General features: G+C 31.2%; 2 protein-coding genes across 2 annotated transcripts; one reads left to right on the top strand and one right to left on the bottom strand.

The window, feature by feature from the left end:
* Positions 1–2681: 2681 nt before the first annotated feature.
* APP-BP1 (Nedd8-activating enzyme E1 regulatory subunit APP-BP1) lies at positions 2682–4562 on the bottom strand. The gene has a single exon (XM_088241106.1). The coding sequence runs from the start codon at positions 4426–4428 to the stop codon at positions 2821–2823; it is 1608 nt and encodes a 535-aa protein (XP_088097232.1). The 5' UTR covers positions 4429–4562; the 3' UTR covers positions 2682–2820.
* Positions 4563–4654: 92 nt separating this feature from the next.
* On the top strand, positions 4655–10560 carry LOC148271658 (transmembrane protein 185A). The gene is made up of 7 exons (XM_088241107.1): positions 4655–4762; positions 4935–5111; positions 7161–7368; positions 7447–7576; positions 8710–8840; positions 8976–9099; positions 9675–10560. The coding sequence occupies exons 1-7, from the start codon at positions 4725–4727 to the stop codon at positions 9977–9979; spliced, it is 1113 nt and encodes a 370-aa protein (XP_088097233.1). The 5' UTR covers positions 4655–4724; the 3' UTR covers positions 9980–10560.
* Positions 10561–19355: the final 8795 nt, after the last annotated feature.

Below are 19355 nucleotides of genomic sequence, written 5' to 3'. Positions count from 1 at the left end.
ACAAATGTCATTCTAAAATGACATTTGTCAGAAAATGTGACGACACAACTTTGTAGTAACGTCTAAGGAGTTATTTATATTGATACACGAAAAAGCGTTCGTATCTGGCGTGTTAATTTATTTTTTTAAGCTTGACAATCAACATAAATATAAAAAATCAGCTTTAAAACTAAAACAAACCTAATTATTAACGACGTTCTTACAAGGTTACATCATTTTACAAAAACGTTAGAGATGGGACAAATTGATCGATGTAAATTGATCGAATAAAAAAATTGTTCATTTGATGTTGTTCATGAAAAAAGTATAAATGTCTTATTTTTTGGTGAATAATTGTGTTAGAACACACTATAATAGGCTTGTTTTTGCGTTGTTATATAAATTTTCGGAAACAGGGTTTCCTGATTGCATGAAAAAACGGATAAAATCGATTTGATCCGTGATCAGTAATGTCCTATCACTAATGACATTAGTTTGACAGCTGTCATTCTAATCAAGCTATATTTTAAGGACTATAACTCAATTATTCATCAAAGCTGCTTAAAATTCGGCCTATTCTCATTTAGATATTTTGAACTGTTAGTATATAAGTACCAACGAAATTTTATGGCTTCAAAAAATACTTTTTGAAAAACTTTAAAATTAAATGCTTTTCAGTGTATAATAAATTAGTGTACATTTGCTAGTTACAGATTACAGCAATACAACGGGCAGTTGGTATTTGTGTCGAGAATTATAAGCGCAAGCCGAAACCGTCCATTACACGTTTGTTGATAAACTAAAAACCAAACCAAAATTTAGAACAGTTTTGTTCTATACAATAGAGTGAAAGGACTTCTCTAGTGAATTATAACTCTGAAAGTTAACCGGTACCTAAAAGAATATATTTCTAAGTATTTAATCAAATTAAATAATTATAAAAACAGCAGTAAAAATAGTAGGCAAAGAAAATTGAATAAATAAAATTGTTTTCAAAAAGAGAAGCAATAACAATAAAAACTGTAAAAATAGCAGACTATTTAGCAGGCAAAAAATAACAGAGAAAATAGATGACAAGAACCAATAGCATTCAACATTGAGGGGGATCCTTAAGCCCACCATCCACCCGCAGCTGTTATAAAATCCTTTAACAGCTGGGGGTAGATGAGAGTTATTATAAATATTCCTAAGGAATACAAACTCTATGCAGATTAAGGAGGAGGGGGAGGATGCATGGACAGAGGCCAATACGTCGTCCCTACCCCTCAGGATCCTCTCAATGCCTGTTTTTTTTTAAATTAAAAATATCTATTTCTACAACACAAATAAACATATAGAAATATACAAAAATAGTAACTTAAAACATAGTAACGCAGCAAACATAATTAAAAACATGGATATTGACAATGAGAGAACGGCCTTGAATAACGAAGGACTCCCTGGGTGGTCAGAGGCAGAGGATCCAAATACCACCTTGTAAGGGGAGGACAAAACAAGATAATGTATGTGTTCCGCTCGCAAGGAATCACAGTCCCAACTGTATCAGCATCCTACAGGAACAGTTGCCTATCCCACGATATTCAAAACACTTAGGCGTCCGCGCATCTGAGGCGCTCCCAACGCGATACCCAAGTCCGGACAAACCGACGGAAGAGTGTAAAATTCGTACTGTTGGCCATCAGATCTATATTCCACGCTGGTCGCAAGACCCCTGTCAAACCATTCAGCATCTCATCTCTGGCATCATCTAATAGCACACAGTGCCACAGGATGTGTTTGGCCAATTGATGGCCATCTCCGCAAGCACAGCTTAAGACAGGGGCAAGTCCAAGCTTATAAAGCTTGTATCTTAACTCCCCGTGTCCTGAAACCTTTTTTGTGGTACGATGGTCAAATACCAAGCACTTATTACACATCCTGTGTCTGATGGAAGGTAAAAAAGACCACGTCCATCTCCCTGTACGAATAGCATCCAACTGTAGGAACTTAAATATTCACTAGACTACTGCTTTGGTGGAGTGACTATCTCAATGCAGTCCTCAGTTAGGTAAGGTTATTATGCGCATTACATCACATCATCATCACTACTATTTTCCTAGAATAAAAAAAATGTATGGACGATCTTTTTGGAAATAAGTCTAGGCATTTACATAGCTTATTCCCTATATCTGTCTATTTTGATGTATTTTATGATAGATCTAAAATGATCAGTGTCTTATTTTTTTTTTATGTGGAATATAATATGTAAGGGAATATAGAATTAAGATCATTAACAATTAAATCTAAGACCTTATTCACTGTCTTGAGAATTTAAATAAGTTTTACTGTAACTAAATAAAAATGAAGATATGTAGAAAATTCTTTATTTAATATTACGAAAATCACAACATACAGCTAAACATGGCCCTGTACAAGTCAGTCCCAGGTATTTACCATAACACAATTAGTTATCCATTAACACAGGTAAAGTCTGACCAGTACAAATTGGTAAGTGGTTAGTTCTAGTACTCACTAAAGTTCAAAAGTTTCATCTGCAAAAATGCCACACCTTACCCTTACCACTTGGCCAATTGACATTAGTGAGACTATTGTATAAAAAATCTATTTTAATTTCAATTGCAAATAGACATATTTAGACCTAGAAATAGTGTAAGAGACTGCATAAGAAAAGACATAATTAAATTTTAATAAGTATCACTGGGATTTTTAAAAAATGTTAATAAAAAAATACTTTCATATATTATGTAAAATAATTATATGATACAATAAATATTTAAATCAGAATTAAACTTATATATAAAATTAACTGGTAACCTAAAACTAACGCGTTCATTATTTAATTCAAAGAGTAAACGTTGCAGAATTTGAAGATGTGGCTTCGTGGATAAAAAGATTGTTTACGGGAATATATTGCTTGGTGACTAACTTAATGACTTCTTGCGCTACACTACCTCCCATGAAGGCGGACACGCTGTGGAGTTCCGAGCCCCCGTATCGACACATCTCATGAACATGGTCATCCTTGGCCAGGGGAGAACATGACCATTCGCTAAGAAGTTTCGTTATACATGTTTTTAGTTCAGATATGTCTGTTTCAGGTTCCCAGTCGCCAGGAGCTCTGCATTGTTCAGAGCGAAACTTTTCAGCTCCGCGCAGTAAGATGTAGTGAAGCATCATGGGATCAGGCTCTTCCAAGTGTTTGCTGATGTAGGAAGTCACTCTGTTTCCCGCTTGGTACTCTTCAGCGATGCTGGATCCACGAATCAGGGAAAGAGACGAAGCGTGCTTGCAGATTAGTTTAACATCAGTCTCGCTGATACTCTCAGATCCCAGATCTACAACAAGTTGCTGTACTCTTCGATAAACTGCTTCGGCATCCGCTGCGGCTTTAGCCCGGTAAACATTCTGCAGAGCGACGTAGTGATGTGTGGACGCGGTCATATCGGGTAGTGTACCCCTTAGAGGCAATGTACCACCGCCTTCAGACTCCACAAAGCCCCTCAATGCAGCACACATTATCCAAAATGGAGAACTTTTCTGACTCAAATTAATACAGGCGTTATCATAAAGAATGTCTTTGACTTGCTTAGGAAGAATAGTTTGGATAATTGCACTATTTACGGCCCTTAATGCTTCTTCAAAATTCTCTTCACCTAAAGGTATACCGTTTTCATCTTTTCTTATACCACTTCTGATCATTTCTTTAATGTGTTCCTTTTCTCTACGACTTAGTGGCCACCTGCCTTCGTGGGATTTTCGCCATGCTTCTACCGATTTGTACAAAACCACTAACCACGGTACATGAGCGTGTTCCTTGAATTCCATCGATTCCAAATTGAATCCTTCCGTGTACTTTTCTAAAGACGGAAACGGTATGTCTAAACGCAAGTCCGGGGGTTGGTTGTCTGGGTGCGCTTCAATAACTGTATGCTCCTTCACTTGAATACGTAAAGAACCCAAAAATCCTACAGATCGACACATGATCAATGGAATATTGGCGTCCCATAAGTTTTGAGAAAGTTGAATCAATGTTTTCTCTGTTAAGGATGTAGCAATCACAACTGTAAATGTATGAAAGAAGTCCGGGTGTTCGTTCAGCAGTTGGTCCGGTGAATCGGGGATCGCGTGACCCTGCACAGCTGGATTAAGTTCTAGCAGCAGTCGGACGGCTTCAGAGGCTCGATTTTGTCCGATACTTGAAGATTCCAGAAAAAAATTACTTCCAACGTCCTCTTCTTTGACGTTATTATCATCTACGATTGTGAAAGACCCTATTCCAGGCAAGACAAGAGACTTTAAAGCTTCTGTACCTAACGCAGTGGCATTAATTAAGCAAACATGACCGTTTTCCAATGCCGATTGTCCGTGATCACCCCACAAGCGTAATTGACGATCATACTGTCGGTGCTTCTCGGTTTGTTCCGGTGACTTGGGAGATGGAGAAGCCATCGTTTAGTTAATAAACGTTACAAATAAACTCTGTGAAACACGGCGCAAACTGATAGAATTAACCGGCAAACAAAACATGAAACCCAGTACCGAAAATCTAACCTCAATTACAAATTACAAGTTTGACAGTTGGTCGGAATTTGTTTCCAATGACATAAAAGTGTGTACTACAGAAAAAGTACCTACATATGGAGTTAAATTAATAACACAATGGCAACTTTTAACCACTGATTGCCAGATAGTGAACCGATAAAGTATGGCAACATTTTTTTATAAACATCTGAAACGTCAAAAGCATGAATTTACAAACACTGTTTCAAGATTTTAATCCCAGGTATTTTGTAATAAATTGGATGTATTTCATTGTGATTTGCTATGAATTACTTATGAAACTAATCACTCTTTTTAGAATGCCAAAAATTCCACTAACAGCCTTGAATACCGGAAATTGTTCTTGACCTGCAATGATAATAATGTTCTTACCATTTCTTATTCTCTGATTTTAGTAAATTCGTAGTCCACACGTGTCTATTAATATTCACGGCCCTCTTGGCCCTAAGATTAGACAATGTTATAACTTGGTCATACTGGGCAGTATTTTCGCCAATATGGGCCTGGAAACTGCTGGTGATATTGGGGGCAACTGTCGGGACCTACGTTTGGTGGAGGTGCCCCCATTTCAGGTAAAATTTACAACATATCGAATGTGCTCAGCAAATTCCCAATGGTATTGCACGGAATATTAATCAACAATCTCAAAGAACAGGTGCATCATAATATTAATGATGACTAATGATCATAAAACTAATGATTCATCAATTTAAATAATGTTGTATTTTTAATCGTTCAAGCATTCTATTCTTATTATTTGCTAACAAAAATTGCATGCACACTTATTATCATCATTCCCTTGATATCGTCTTGTGGTACTGGAACATGGCAGTTATGTACGTCGAAATGTTGAAAAAACACTTGCTTAAAATTTTATTTATTTTTCTCACAAATTTACAATAGTAATGAATAGGGCGTAAATGACGTGTTGTTGTCTGATTAATCTAACTAAGATTTCAATGCGTTCCCCTTTTATATTGAAGAACAATTAGTTTGTTATGAATCAAATGGCCGGCACGGCGCCAAGACGCGCCTATTCAAAATTTGAGCCGCCCAAACAAACTGCATTATTCAAAACATGAAATAAGTAGGTATTTCCTTTATAAGAAATATTACTGCGCAGCAAATCTAATATTTTAAGAGCTTTATTTTTTAATTAAAAATTTTACATAAGCATCCTTTGAACAATTATTTAATTCCCGCCAAACTGCAAAAGCAGTTTTTTTGCAGGGATTTCTCTCTTTACATATTTTGGTAACACAATATAATAATTTTTACATAATTTTTTTTTTATAATTTTAAATATATCAATAAAATAAAAGTTTAAAAAAAATAAATACAAGTGAATCAAGTCTTTTTTGATACCGAAATATATGAAAAATTATAAACAAACACTTTTTCAACACTGTTTTAAATTGTTTGGTTTCCCCCTTTTTTTTACTCACTAAACTTAGAATTTAAGAAGAAGATTTTTAAAACAAATTTTACTATATTTTTATTTATATCACTATTCTTTATATTGTCCGGGAGGTTCATTACACAACTGTCTATAAATAATAATTAGACAAAAGTACATCTTACAGTACCATAACTAAATATAAGAAACTGTTAATATTATATCATATAAAGAATATCAATATCCATACACGATAAGACATAATCAGAATACTCTAGTAGGCCAAATACAAAAATAATATATGTTTATGCATCTACTCTTAAAAGTCTTAACACCTTTTCTGTACCTAATGGTGCATAGAGCACTGCATTGGTACACCAATTACAAAAAATGCAGTGTATCTTGATAATTTTTATTATTTAAGGCATGATGTGCTTATGAGTCTTACGCTTCAAGTGCCAGTCCAGGGAGTATAAAACACCTTCTTAAATAAAGTTTTCGTGTCAACCATGCCGGTAATTGAATCTGAGACCTCTTGCATGGTAGGCAGACGCGCTGACTATTTGACCACAGTCATGTCCACTCAAGAATTTATCGTGATTAACTAAGCGTTTTGTCAACAATATTTAAACATGTCCAAATGTTTCTTTACATCATCGTTTTCCTATCCCTATCCAGTAGCGCATAGAGCACTGCATTGGTATCTAGATCATTTTTGTTATATGGAAGGTAAAGTGATTAGTCTTACGCTTAGGTACCAGTCCAGAAACAATGAAATATTGCAGTGTGGAACCGTCTCTTATGTCAGGAATTAAACCTAGGACCTCAAGAATGGTAGGCGAACGAGCCAGCTACTACACTACGAAGCAGACTTATCGCCACTAGATTTTATTTTTTAGAATTTTTCCCTGAGAGTAGCCATTGAGTGAAAAACACTCATCCGGGGTTCCGGTTCTATTTCACACAAGTATCACCACATTTTACCCCATATAAAGCTTATCAAGATGTACATTACTTGTATATTAAGCCCTTCAATTGTATATTAACTCGTAGCATTCTTAGTCGCTGTTTAAATTTATTTATTTCACCATTTTTTCAATGTACAGAGGTTTTTTTATTCAAGTCCCAACTAGCTATGTATTTTCTGTGTTTAGGCAGGACCTTTTTGGCTGCATGTGTTTTTTTAATTATCAATCAATCATTATTGTGTTTTGTTTTTTTATAGACTTGAAGGAGAGGCGTATGTTCACTACAAAGCGATGTTAATAAGCCTTGCATTGCACCTTATATTAATCATGTTTGAACTATTAGTCTGTGACAAGTTGAATTCTGGACGCCATCTTTGGATTCTAGTGTTTATTCCTTTAATATTTATCAGCATTGTATCAATAGCTGTGTGCATTTGGGCTCTCAAGCACGACAGAAGCTTTGAGGTAACAAAACAAAATATTTTAATACTTTTATATTGAATATCACATTGGCCAAAGTTCATTAATCTTTATCCCTTTCAGTTGGAACTCTTCTGTGCTGTAAATATTTTACAATTCATTTTCTTAGCCTTGAAATTGGATGGTTTTATTTCATGGACCTGGGAAGTGGTTTTTGTTCCATTTTGGATTCTGATGTGTTTAAGTTTAGTTGGTAAGTTTGTTTTGTTTTTACATACTAAGCATTCCACTCAAAGAAAAAATATTCGTGCCGTAAAGGTTTAAATTTAAATTTTACGACTTATATCGTCAGCTTACTGTCAGAATACATTTAATTCAAGTGACATTTTTTGTCTAATATGAGTGAGATGTCACAATCTACCTACTTAATCATGCTTTATCCTGTAAAGAAGTCAGTATGTTGAATAAGACACTGCTTATAGCATTCAGTAAATATTTTAATTCGGATATAACTGATAAAAGGTAGATACTACTTCAATCTCAGAATCAACACTTTGTTAGTTAATGGCTACTGGCAGTAAACTGATATGTTAGTTTCAGAATATGTAAACAGTTAAAACAATAAACTTTAAGTCTAAAAGCTACGATTAATATTTTAACTTGAAAAAATCAAAATGTCTATGTAAGTTTAATTCCGCGTATGAGCCAAAAAATCAAAATACATTATTTGAGCACTTTCAGTAGAATGGGACAAGCCACATTGATTGGTGTATTCAATACTGCAAATGAATCATCCCCACTAAAGAAGCAAGTCCAATACAGTGGATGAGACATACTTGATTTGCGGCAAGGCAATACAGCGAATACTCCATGCGTAACTGCCATAGTTAACTTTGTATAGACACTTACGTTAATAAAAATAGATTTTCTAATAAAAATCGTCAACACAAAATAAATTACATAGAAATGTATTTTTTACCAAATCTAAATATTTATTGTCCCTCCTGAACGTTGTTTCTTCCACGGTATTAAACTTACATAGATGATAAGATATATATTACTTAAAAGTACAAATTATTTCACACACGAAGAATGCAATTGTAAATGGGAATTCTGGCGGAGATCGTATAAGAATAACTAACTCCATTATTTGACTGTTGAAAATTTTGCTTATTTTCCTAACTTTTTTTTACTTTGTTAAAATCCATGTTATTACATTTGAATTTTGTGTTTTTAAAAAGATTACACTCTTTTTAATACATGATATGTCCAAATCATTTTTGATAAGTACAAGATGTCTGTTAGCATTCACATACTCGAGAAAAAAAACAACAAATAATATTTTTAGATTGTGATGTTTTAACTAATGTATACCTTTGTGTTTAGGTGTGTTGTACAGTATAATATTCGCTGGTATCTTATTGAGAACTCCCGAAGTAAATATCCACCAAAGGAGAACAAGTTTTAACACAGCACTTGCTTACACTTTCACAGTTGTGCCTATACTTGTATTTCAGGTAAATATTATTGCTTTCTTTGTATGATTGCTACCAAGGATTGTGGAAAAGAAGAGGAAGAAAAAATATAAAAAATATTGCTACCAAACAAATGCCATAGTATAATTACATTTTTTATTTATTCTTCTATTACAGGTGTTGTTAGCCAATAAGTTGGATGATGGACTGTCATTGTCATTCATTGTAGTAGTGAGTCCACTATTTGTGAGCTATGCTACACTAATTCTTATGTCATTTGGTGCTAAAGGAGGCAATAGATGTAAGTTTATTATATTTGAAAAATTGTACTAATTATTATTGTTAAAACCATATATTTAATAAATTTTTGATCGCAAGTAATGCATACAGTATTATCATTGCCATACTAATTTTTCTAATAATTTAGTTTAAGGGTGGGGTTAATTAGTTGATTCTAGACTTAAATTCTTGTTTTACTTCAATTATTTACACCAAAGGCATTAAATCAATCACAAGATAAATATTCCGTATACATACTTATATTAATATTATTAATAATAACAGATAAGAAATACGTATATTTACTTAATTAAATATAAATTATTGTGCCGGCAGCTTGGGAATTTATGGATTTGATTTTAAATTCCACAATCATTTCAAATTCTCAGTTTCTATTGATTTATTTTTATGTGTGCACAGTATGTGATACAAATAATCGGCAACCTTTGCATGAATATTAATGTATTTAAACAGCGAAGTGTAAATGTTTGGTTACTTATTAATTTTATGTCTAATCAAAATTTATGTGAAATTGAAAATACTTGTTAATCAATTATTGTTTTCTCGTTCAATCTATTAATTGACTAATTGTTTCAGGGTGGTTTGGTATGCGCAAAGACTTTTGCCAGTTCTTACTATCGGTATTTCCTCTACTTCAAGAATATGCTAATATCGCTTACAATAATGATTCCAACACGCAGAACGGCTTAGGACCCAGGGGAGCAAACGGAACTCCTAACACTGTGGAAGGTCAGCAGAACCTAAACTCGGTTGACCAGTTTCGAGAAAACAGAAACACTAGATCAAAAGAAAAAGTTTGTAAAAAATCTTCCAAAAACCAAAAGAAAAATGAACTTCTTAAGCCTGTTGTACCTATCATTAGCATTGATATACCAGATTGAACTGAATTTATTAATAACGGGGATTTATCAAAGTTTATACTCTTCCTTCAAGTCAGAGAGTAATGACCACATATTCTATAGCAAAGCACTTGTTATAACCTTCGATGATCATCATTCTAGGTTAGCATTCTTTAAATAACTTTAAAACAAGAGACTAAAGATTTGTTACGAATTACATCAACTAGTTTTATCGTATTTTATCATAATTATAAATAATATGCTACTTAATTTGTTGAAGCAATAATTGTTCTCTAAAAAAATTGATTAATCTTCCGCTTCAATGTATTGTGATTTTTTTTATTTCCTTGAATTATTAATTAAAAATGATAACTGTAGAAAGAGAATTCTCTATGTTGAAATCTTGCTTAAATCAAATTTAAAACATCATTTATTTTGTCACCAAATATCTTCATATTTTACTTAACTGTTAACTAATATTTTTAAGCACATTTCACTTAATTTTTTAAATATTCACTAAATGACTAAGCATTTGTTGGGTGCATTTTGTTTTTTCTTTTGGTTAGCTTAAAGTCTGTATGTAGTATACATATATAGCGTAGAGTGAAATTGTGATTCAAAAACATATTTTCAATGATAAAATAATTTTAAATTAGGTCTTACATTGTATCATCATACAAAAGTGTTTTAAACCAATGTGACTAATACATAGGTAATGTTAATAAGTATCAAATTAATGAATTTTGACAATGGTAGAGTAAAAATTTCATAGACTAGATAGAAGGTTTAAAAAGTATATGTGTATTTCCTATGATCGTTTTATTTTTGGATGAAGTGATGTGTTCAGTTATTTTAATTGTATTTGTATATAACAAATCAAAGCAATGCAAGTAGATTTATTTATTTCTAATTACCACAAATTTTGTCAAATAAAACAGAATCTCAATTATTTGCATTTTATTAATTTGAACAAAACTGGTTTTGTACTTAAAATTCTGCCGAAAAGTTATACAAACCAGATTTATGATATGCATCAAAATCTACTGTTTGTACATTTTTAATAACGCTTCCATTGTGACATAATTTAAAATCATCAACACTTATTGAGATTCAAATAAAATAATCATGTTAGTCTTTACAATTTTTAGGATAAATGTTGAAAAATTAGTCGGGGAATTCCCATGAAGCTATAAACATTAATTTAAAATTTATTAAAAGTAAAATATTTTAATAACTTTGAAATTGATAAATCCACATTTTTTTAATTGCTCATAAAGTTAAATTATTCTTACGTCTAATAGCATTTGTTTATATTTTGAATGAAATTATTACATTTTTATCTAATAAAATTGTTAAATGTTTGAAACCATACATTTTTGGAATCAATCGATCGTCGCGTTGTTGAAACAAGGTTCTATCATACAAAATATGTTTTTTCATTTTTAGCTTTTATAGTATTTATATTTACGGTTCTATCTGCATCAAAATTTCAAAGAAAAATTAAATCAATCCTTAATTATTTTTAAGTTTATTAAGACAATATTAATAAAAATGTTAGATAAAATAATGTCTTCATTTCAAACATTCATGTCTCAAAAAATCATAAATCTGCATAGAGCCTTGTTTCCCCAATGCGACACAATGTGAAGGAACTGGAATATCAGGGTTCTTTTTTTAAACTTTTTAAAATATTTTTTTTACTTAATCCATATTTTTAATTTATGTGGTTAAAACTATAAGTTCATTATGTGTGTTATTAAGATTGTACCTGTATAATATTATGTAAGCTGAAATCACTATAGAAAAATACACATACATATTATAATTTACAACATTTATTGCAATTATTTCCCATGCATCTTTTTTTTACACTATTGAGCATTTAAAAACCATATAAGGAAATTTGCATGGATCATTTATTTTTTAAACAACTTCTGTTAAATAATTATAGTATTTTGTTCACTTTATTGATTTTAACATGTGGTCATTCATAATAATTAAATTCCTTTTTTTTTTCATTTTCACAATTCAATTCCCCTAATATTTTTTTAACCGGGTTGTGGTGACGTGGTAGTATTGTGTTCAAATCCCATTCTACCACAAATCTATTTCCATTTTTCCAGCACAAGTTATTTACGACTTTTAGGAAATAGTCTAAAATTTTTAATATTTGAGTAAATAGTAAGAACTCGTGTATTTCTCTTTTAAAAAAAAAAATTATAATGTTACATAGTTACCTAAATGATAATTATATCATTTAGTTATTTCTATTATTTATATTAGTACTGTGTATTTTACTTTTCTCAGCTCAAATATTTACTATTCTATCTATTATTTATCTAATGTTTTACATTATTTTGCTTGAATTTAAAAGCAGACACCTGCCAATAATTTAAAAAAATAAAAAATTATGCAAGATAATATATTTTTTAAATTTAATACGGTCTAGTTTATACTAATTTAATGGTCTCTTATTTAGAACTGAAGATTAATGTCCTTAATTACATTAAATTTGACAAGTAAAATCTTGCTTGGTAAATTTTCCTTTCCCTCAACCACACCTAATGGTGCATAGAGATTTATATTGGTGCATACATTGCATCGCTTTGTAAAATTATCAATTTTACATTAAAGTTTAGTAAAAAACAAAATGTATTCAATAATCTTTCATGACCATTTCGAGAATCAAACCCAAGACCTCAGTTACTGTATTACACTCTTTTGTTAAATTAAAATCTATTCAAAATGCAATCCTAATATGAATTGATTTAAAATTAGCTTAATAAAGGTGATGAAAACATATTCTTCTAAAATTGAACTTACCGTGACAGTTATATATAGGCTTAATGATATGTAATTCTCTTTCTTCTATAGATTTAAAAGTTTTGAAAATTAAGGCACTTTGATATTTGAAAAATTCCTAATAAATATACGAAAAGTCATATAAAAGACATTTTTTAATAAACTGTATTGTCTTCCACTCATACATAGAGTGTTACTGCCGTAAATGAGTAAAAATGACTGGGATAAATAATTATTTCGTATATATGTCCCAATTAAATAAAAACAAATATGTTTTAACAAAGTGTTTTAAATATTTAATAATCCATTCGGGAAAACATTTTTTTTAATAAAATAAGTTGATGTTGAATTGAATTTCATACACTGTGGTCGTAAAAGTTTAGTTATTGTCAGTTTCGGTTAATCTGTATTTTCTTTTTTTATTTTATGGTGATTATTACTTGGATATTTAAATCAATGAAGGATTGATTTTTCGTTGTAATCATTTCATAATAGTGGGTTTATTGAGATAAACATACTCTCAATATTCTATTCATTGTTTGTTAAGAATTATTCAACATGTTAGATGCTTATGTCTCCATTGCATTGGTCTAATCGCTAGGTGCCGCTAACACCATTTTGTCACAGTATTTATTTTTGTCAATTTATATAACAACCAACAATAATATGCTTTTTTATTTTCTAAACATTGTTAAATTTGATTTTATAAAAGTTAGATATAAGTGGCATACTACATTATACAAGTTTTCATAGTTAAATGTTTTAAATAAAAACGTAACTTATTGTTATTTGCCATTTATTTCTAGTGCTTTAGAGTTTTCTGATAACTTTATTGTGGCTAAATTCATAGTGAAAATAGATTTTTATCATAGATAACCATAATTATATTAGTGTGTTATTTTCGCTGTAACATCAAATTTGCAATAACGTACAACTGCGTTGTTTAACTCATATCAAAATTAAACTTACGATGCAAAATGATGTCATAAATTAGTGCTTTAGGTAATCTTTCACCTTGAGTTTAGCCTTATAGTCGTTAACAAATAATATTTTAATATTAGTGTAAAATATAAGAATTAATTAATGATTTACATTTTACTCAAAGAATATTGTTGAGAGTTCATAGGAGTTATTGTTGACTTAATAAACTTGTTGTTAAATAAATGCTTTTTAATATTGATTGTTCAATTCCCCTTACATTTAAGTGGCCACTTTCTTACTGTGTAACATTCACCATTTTGCCTATTTTTGAACATCCATTTTATCTCAACTCTGCCATCTGTTGACTTTTGTAGTAATAAATCCAATGACAGGTCATAAGCCCTGTAAGTGCCCAGACGTCCATAATCTTCGTCAAAAATGTTTTTCCTCTCCGATGCAATAAATTTAGATCTTAATAACTCCCTAGGAAGTGAAATCCAGCCTGTCTTCAAACATTTGGACATACCCAAAACATTGTGTCTTAAAAATAATTTCAATTAAATGAAAAACCATTGTTTTTATTTATTTAATTACCGACCGGTTTCGGAGCTACATTTTCTCCTTATCAATGTGATTAAAAACAAAGTTTAAAAAATAAATAAATAATAATAATCACAAAGTTATTTCTTCATATATAAACATTTATATTTTAAAACTGTTTACTACAAAGTTCACAACAATCGTGTTATTTGACTAGATCAAGATATGGGCTAATATAATTAAACTTACCTACATGAGCTGACCTAATTCTGATAGGTGAAGGTCAAGGCTGAATTAAAAATTAGGTTGAGGTCGCATGAAAACTTTTTCGTACGCATAGCTCAACAAAGGATGTTTTAGATGGTACGGCATGGTACTGATATTGATTTTCTTTCTCATCACAACACAAAATTGAATTTCACTTTCTTTTATCACAACTTCTGTGTGGTTGTCTTGACATATCCATTTCTAAATTAAAAACATGTGATCAATAAAAACCACTGTGAATTTGCGTAACACATTATATTTTATTCATTCGGAAAGTTTACGTAACACATTATATTTTATTCATTGAAAGCAATTTAAACCAATCGAAATGACGACTGTCAAGTGGTTACCTCTAGAATCTCCGGATACTTTAAAAATTTATTCGCAATGCAAGGATCTTGAGAATGCAACTGTAGCATTGAGCCTTAAAATTTTGAGTATTCAAAATGGCTGGAATGCAAATAGCGGGTCGAGCAATAAAATGTGCGGGAAAAACTATGTTGAAAATATGGGAAGTATTCAGGTGACATTCAATTTCAATTTTTTATATTTTATTTGGAAAACTTTTTAATATTTTTATTATGCAGTTTGCACTGTACCTTATTACATACTTTGAGAGCTTTATTTTCCTTTTGGTAAAACATATCGTCAATAGATTACCTTATATTATTATAAAAGTAATAATATTTATAGCGAAGATTAATTGGTCCACCTCTAACTTATTTAGATTAATAATTTATTATACAGTTTAAACTTATTAATTAAAAATATAAGAAAGCTATATCCTTCTTTATATGGACAAGCAAACAATCTGACAATAATTATATAGGTGTATGTTATTTTATTAATGTAATTTTGCTAACTGTTTATCATTATCAAAGTGAATCGTCTTTTTCGTTGGATTGGTTCTGATGTTTCGGATACTGTTGCAGGAACTGTCTGTTGTGCGGAAAAACTTATATGTTTATGTACAAGTATTTTGTGGTGTGTCACAGTCAGCTCTAGGTACATTCAGTGTCATTTTGTTGTATGTATTTGTGCACTGTAGTTTCTGAGTTTGTGCAGAACCTCCGCTTCAAAAGCGAAAAAATTACCTGTCTCGATGAAGCGTTACGCTATAGCTGATTTTCCAGGGTGTCCAAGTTTACACCCTCTTTTGTGTTCGTCAATTATTTTCCTCGCTGTACGCCTTACATTTGACAAATAACAAAATAACGCTGAATGTACTTATTGCCGGCTGCGAAATGGTATAAACTACTAGCACATAAACACATAATTGTTTCTACACAACACATTGTTTAACCTCAAGATGGCTCCTCCAACGGTAGCCGAAACGTCTGAACGAATCTAAAACCCACACGGGATCACCTAAAAAAGACGATACATATTGATAACAGCGACCGTGAAAATTTACACACCTCTATTTACCATTATACTTTTAAAAAATTATCTTGCAGGCTTTAGAAAATTTACTCACATCTCTATCAAAATTGGTGAAATTTTATTTCAAGATAAATCCGAAACTTTCAAAAGCTCAAAACAGTGAATGTCTCGTAGTGGTAGAAAAGAAGAACTTAATGCTGGATATTTTATGTTGGAGACGTTTTACCTTATCCTTTTTACTAAATAACCTCATCAACAGTATTTTCAAATCTTGTTTACATCGCGAAGATAGGTGCAAACTTTTGGAAATATCATTTGGGTAAATATTTACATGAATTCACTATAAAATAATTACACAGCTTCCCAGCCTGTTTTTTATTACAACTCGCATTTGGATGCTAAGTTTATTCTAAGAGTTTCAATGTTGAAATAATAGACAATTTGTTAGTTTTTTTTTTTAAATGTCCAGAGGGCTCTTATAATACATAGTTCAAAAATACATAAAGTATTATAGGAATTGACACAAAATAGAACCATAATTATTTCACTAAATATGTTAATAATTATAAATAAGGAAATAAAGTAAAGATGAATAGAAATTAAAAACACAGAGAGTTATAGTATTTCATTTAATTAGAATTAAAGAAATCTTCAATGTATCCACAGTGGAACCCTACATTTGTAATTGATCTGTTCCTGGGTCTGGGTGAATAACTTAACCCTTCAGTTTAATAAGTTATATTAAATAATAAGTTTAATTAACCCTTCCCTTACTGCGCCAAAAACATCCACAGGGTACAGTGATGTGTAGTCTATACACATGCAGAAAATGAGAGATTTTTAAATGTGCAATAATTTATATTTGAAGTCAAAAGCAATAATATTTTTAATCTAATACCTAAAAACATGAATAAACCATTAGCTGACATTCGCAATTCCAACAAAGTGACTGCCCCTCACAAAGGCTTGAATGTAACTGCGCGCAACTGGCGTACTATGGCAGTGGTACAGGTTTCTTTGCCACTGGCCTACTAACATGTGAATTTGTCTCTCTCGCTTGCGAGTATACCTATAGCATCGAGAGTGAGACTTAATGAGTGTTTAAGATTACCATATATTTGGTACTCTTATATACGTCAACAACACATTGGTAAACTTTTCAACGCACTAGTGATCCATCTCCGATTTGTTACAAAATACTTTTTTTGTGCCCAATAATCATTTATTATTTCAATCAATGCGTAATTCAGGAATACTGAAAATCTTAACCCAGTATTTATTATATTTATAGAGATATTAAAGTTATTATATGCAATGTGTACTACTAGCTACAGATCACCGGAAAGGGAGAGTTAATATATTCAACTCAATAAACTCTTAATAATGGTACAAAAACAAATATATCTTTTTTTTAAAGTTAACTTTACTGTACTAAATAAATATACATAGGGCTAGAAGTTGAAGAGGAGGAAGTTTAATGTTAAGGACAAGTGTTGCTTTTAATTAAAACAAAACCACCAACGGTAATTCCGATTTTGATCTTGGGGACGCACCAATATGAATATGGGGGAAAAAATTGTCATCAAAATGTGATAATTATCGAATATTACGAATATGGGGTTTAACAAGCATAGTGATTCCTTTGTACATATATCGGCAATTGTAATAATTATTAACACATGATTATTTCCAAAGTAGTCCACTAAAATATCCAAATATGTTTTAAAAAATCCCAATTTAACTGTTTTAGATTAACAACGTTATACAATGAAATTTCATTTTTAAGCAGTAGAGCATTTACAGCAAAATTCAATATCTGCAGCAACTCTTGTCCAATATTAATTCATCAACAGAAAAAAATATCTATTATGAAAATTTTACAAGTGAGTATTTTATTACAAAGTACACAAAGATTATTTTGATTTAAATACATTTCAATTAATTATTATAAATAATGTTTACCGTTTTTCTCCATTTTAAATAGGTTCTTGCACAAAGTAGAGCGGAATTTTGCTGTCACAATCTTATTGATTGCCTTCTAACGAACTACAAACCTTGTAATTCCTTAGACGCTGATGATTACTCGGATAATTCAAGTTTGGAAATATATCAGTAAGTTGAATTTTAATGGATAAAAGTAATTTAAATGGACTTCTTTTTAAATCATGATTATTTATTTCATAAACGCCCTGAAGGCTCTTACAATATACATTTAAAAGTACATAAAGCATATAAGAAAATAAAAATTAAATCATAACTATTACACTAAACATGCAATTAATTTTAAAAAAACTAAATAAAGTGAAGATGAGAAACACATTAAAAAGAGGAGAATTGAGGGGATGGCTATTCGATGGATAGGATAGCTGATTTGATTGCAGCAGGAGTGGTGTGGAGCAAGTCCAACAGCTCGGCATAATTATCAGCAGTTCTGTGGATGTGTGCCAGGGGAGAATGGTGGGTGAAGTTTGTCCTATTGTACTCACACTGGAACATGTATTGGGAGTCTGGAGGTCCTTGTGGGTGCACAAAAGTTTATCAGGGACAATAATTTTGGGCTAGATTGCCCAAAATTAATTAAGTACCGTACTGCTCTATTAGATTTTAGGGTGCATATCACTTTGTGCATTATAGTGAGGTCAGCAATTGTCCTTCTGGTGGAAAGCAATTATGTTCATCAATTTACCTAATTAACATATTACAACAGAGATGGAGAACATTTTAGAGAAGGGAAAAGGCATTCATGGCTTATGACCTATCATTGGTTGGTTTCAGTAGCCACTTTACACACTGTAACATTCACCATTCCACCCATGTTTGAACATCCACATTACTTCGATTCTTCCATCTCTTGATTTTTGTTAAATCAAAGAGCTTTTTTAGAGAAAAATATACCTTAGTCCATATATTTTTTTAATATTGGAGTGTCAGTATTATTGATCTTGCTTATAATGTACATAGTTTATATTCCACAAGCGGATTTTGTTTCCTGGCTATCTTTATCTGAGTAATGTTGAGAAAGGGAGTGAATTTCGGCTGTGAACCTTTATATGAACTTCTCCACATTCACTTAATGAAGAGGAAACCACAGAAAACTCATTAAAAAAAAGCTGGATTATTGATATGATTATGATTTTTTATAAAAATGGCGCTGTGTAAATCAGTCAAATATTATTATTATTAGGCCTTCTGTTTCACTTGAAGAGATCATGCCATTTTGTGTCCTGTTATTATATGTTGAAATATTCCAAGAAAAATAAAAAACTATAAATAAGATAAAAATTATTTTAGATAATTTTTTCAAAAAAGTAAGAAGACTGTGCATAAGGGCAATGTGAATAATCTATTTTATTCAGTTTACTATGTTTTTCCTCGCATAATATTTATGCTGTGTTTGAATCTAGTATTTTTCAATGTTTCCTTAAGGTAAATTTGATATTCAAACTAATAAAATGTGTACATTTTAGAGCTCTAACGAGACATATGACTCCACCTACTGAGCGCA

Source organism: Micrasema longulum, unplaced genomic scaffold (genome assembly GCF_059751315.1).
Source record: "Micrasema longulum isolate JH-2025_06_02 unplaced genomic scaffold, ASM5975131v1 h1tg002747l, whole genome shotgun sequence".
NCBI classification, from domain to species: Eukaryota; Metazoa; Arthropoda; class Insecta; order Trichoptera; family Brachycentridae; genus Micrasema; species Micrasema longulum.
Note: the sequence above shows the minus strand (reverse complement) of the source record. Positions and strands in the feature narration are given on the sequence as shown.

Coding starts and splice junctions, on each gene's coding strand:
- APP-BP1 (XM_088241106.1), bottom strand. CDS start 4,428: ATGGCTTCTCCATCTCCCAAGTCACCGGAACAAACCGAGAAGCACCGA.
- LOC148271658 (XM_088241107.1), top strand. CDS start 4,725: ATGAATTTACAAACACTGTTTCAAGATTTTAATCCCAG. Junction 5,112..7,160: donor TGGAGGTGCCCCCATTTCAG/GTAAAATTTACA, acceptor GTTTTTTTATAG/ACTTGAAGGAGAGGCGTATG. Junction 9,100..9,674: donor TGCTAAAGGAGGCAATAGAT/GTAAGTTTATTA, acceptor TAATTGTTTCAG/GGTGGTTTGGTATGCGCAAA.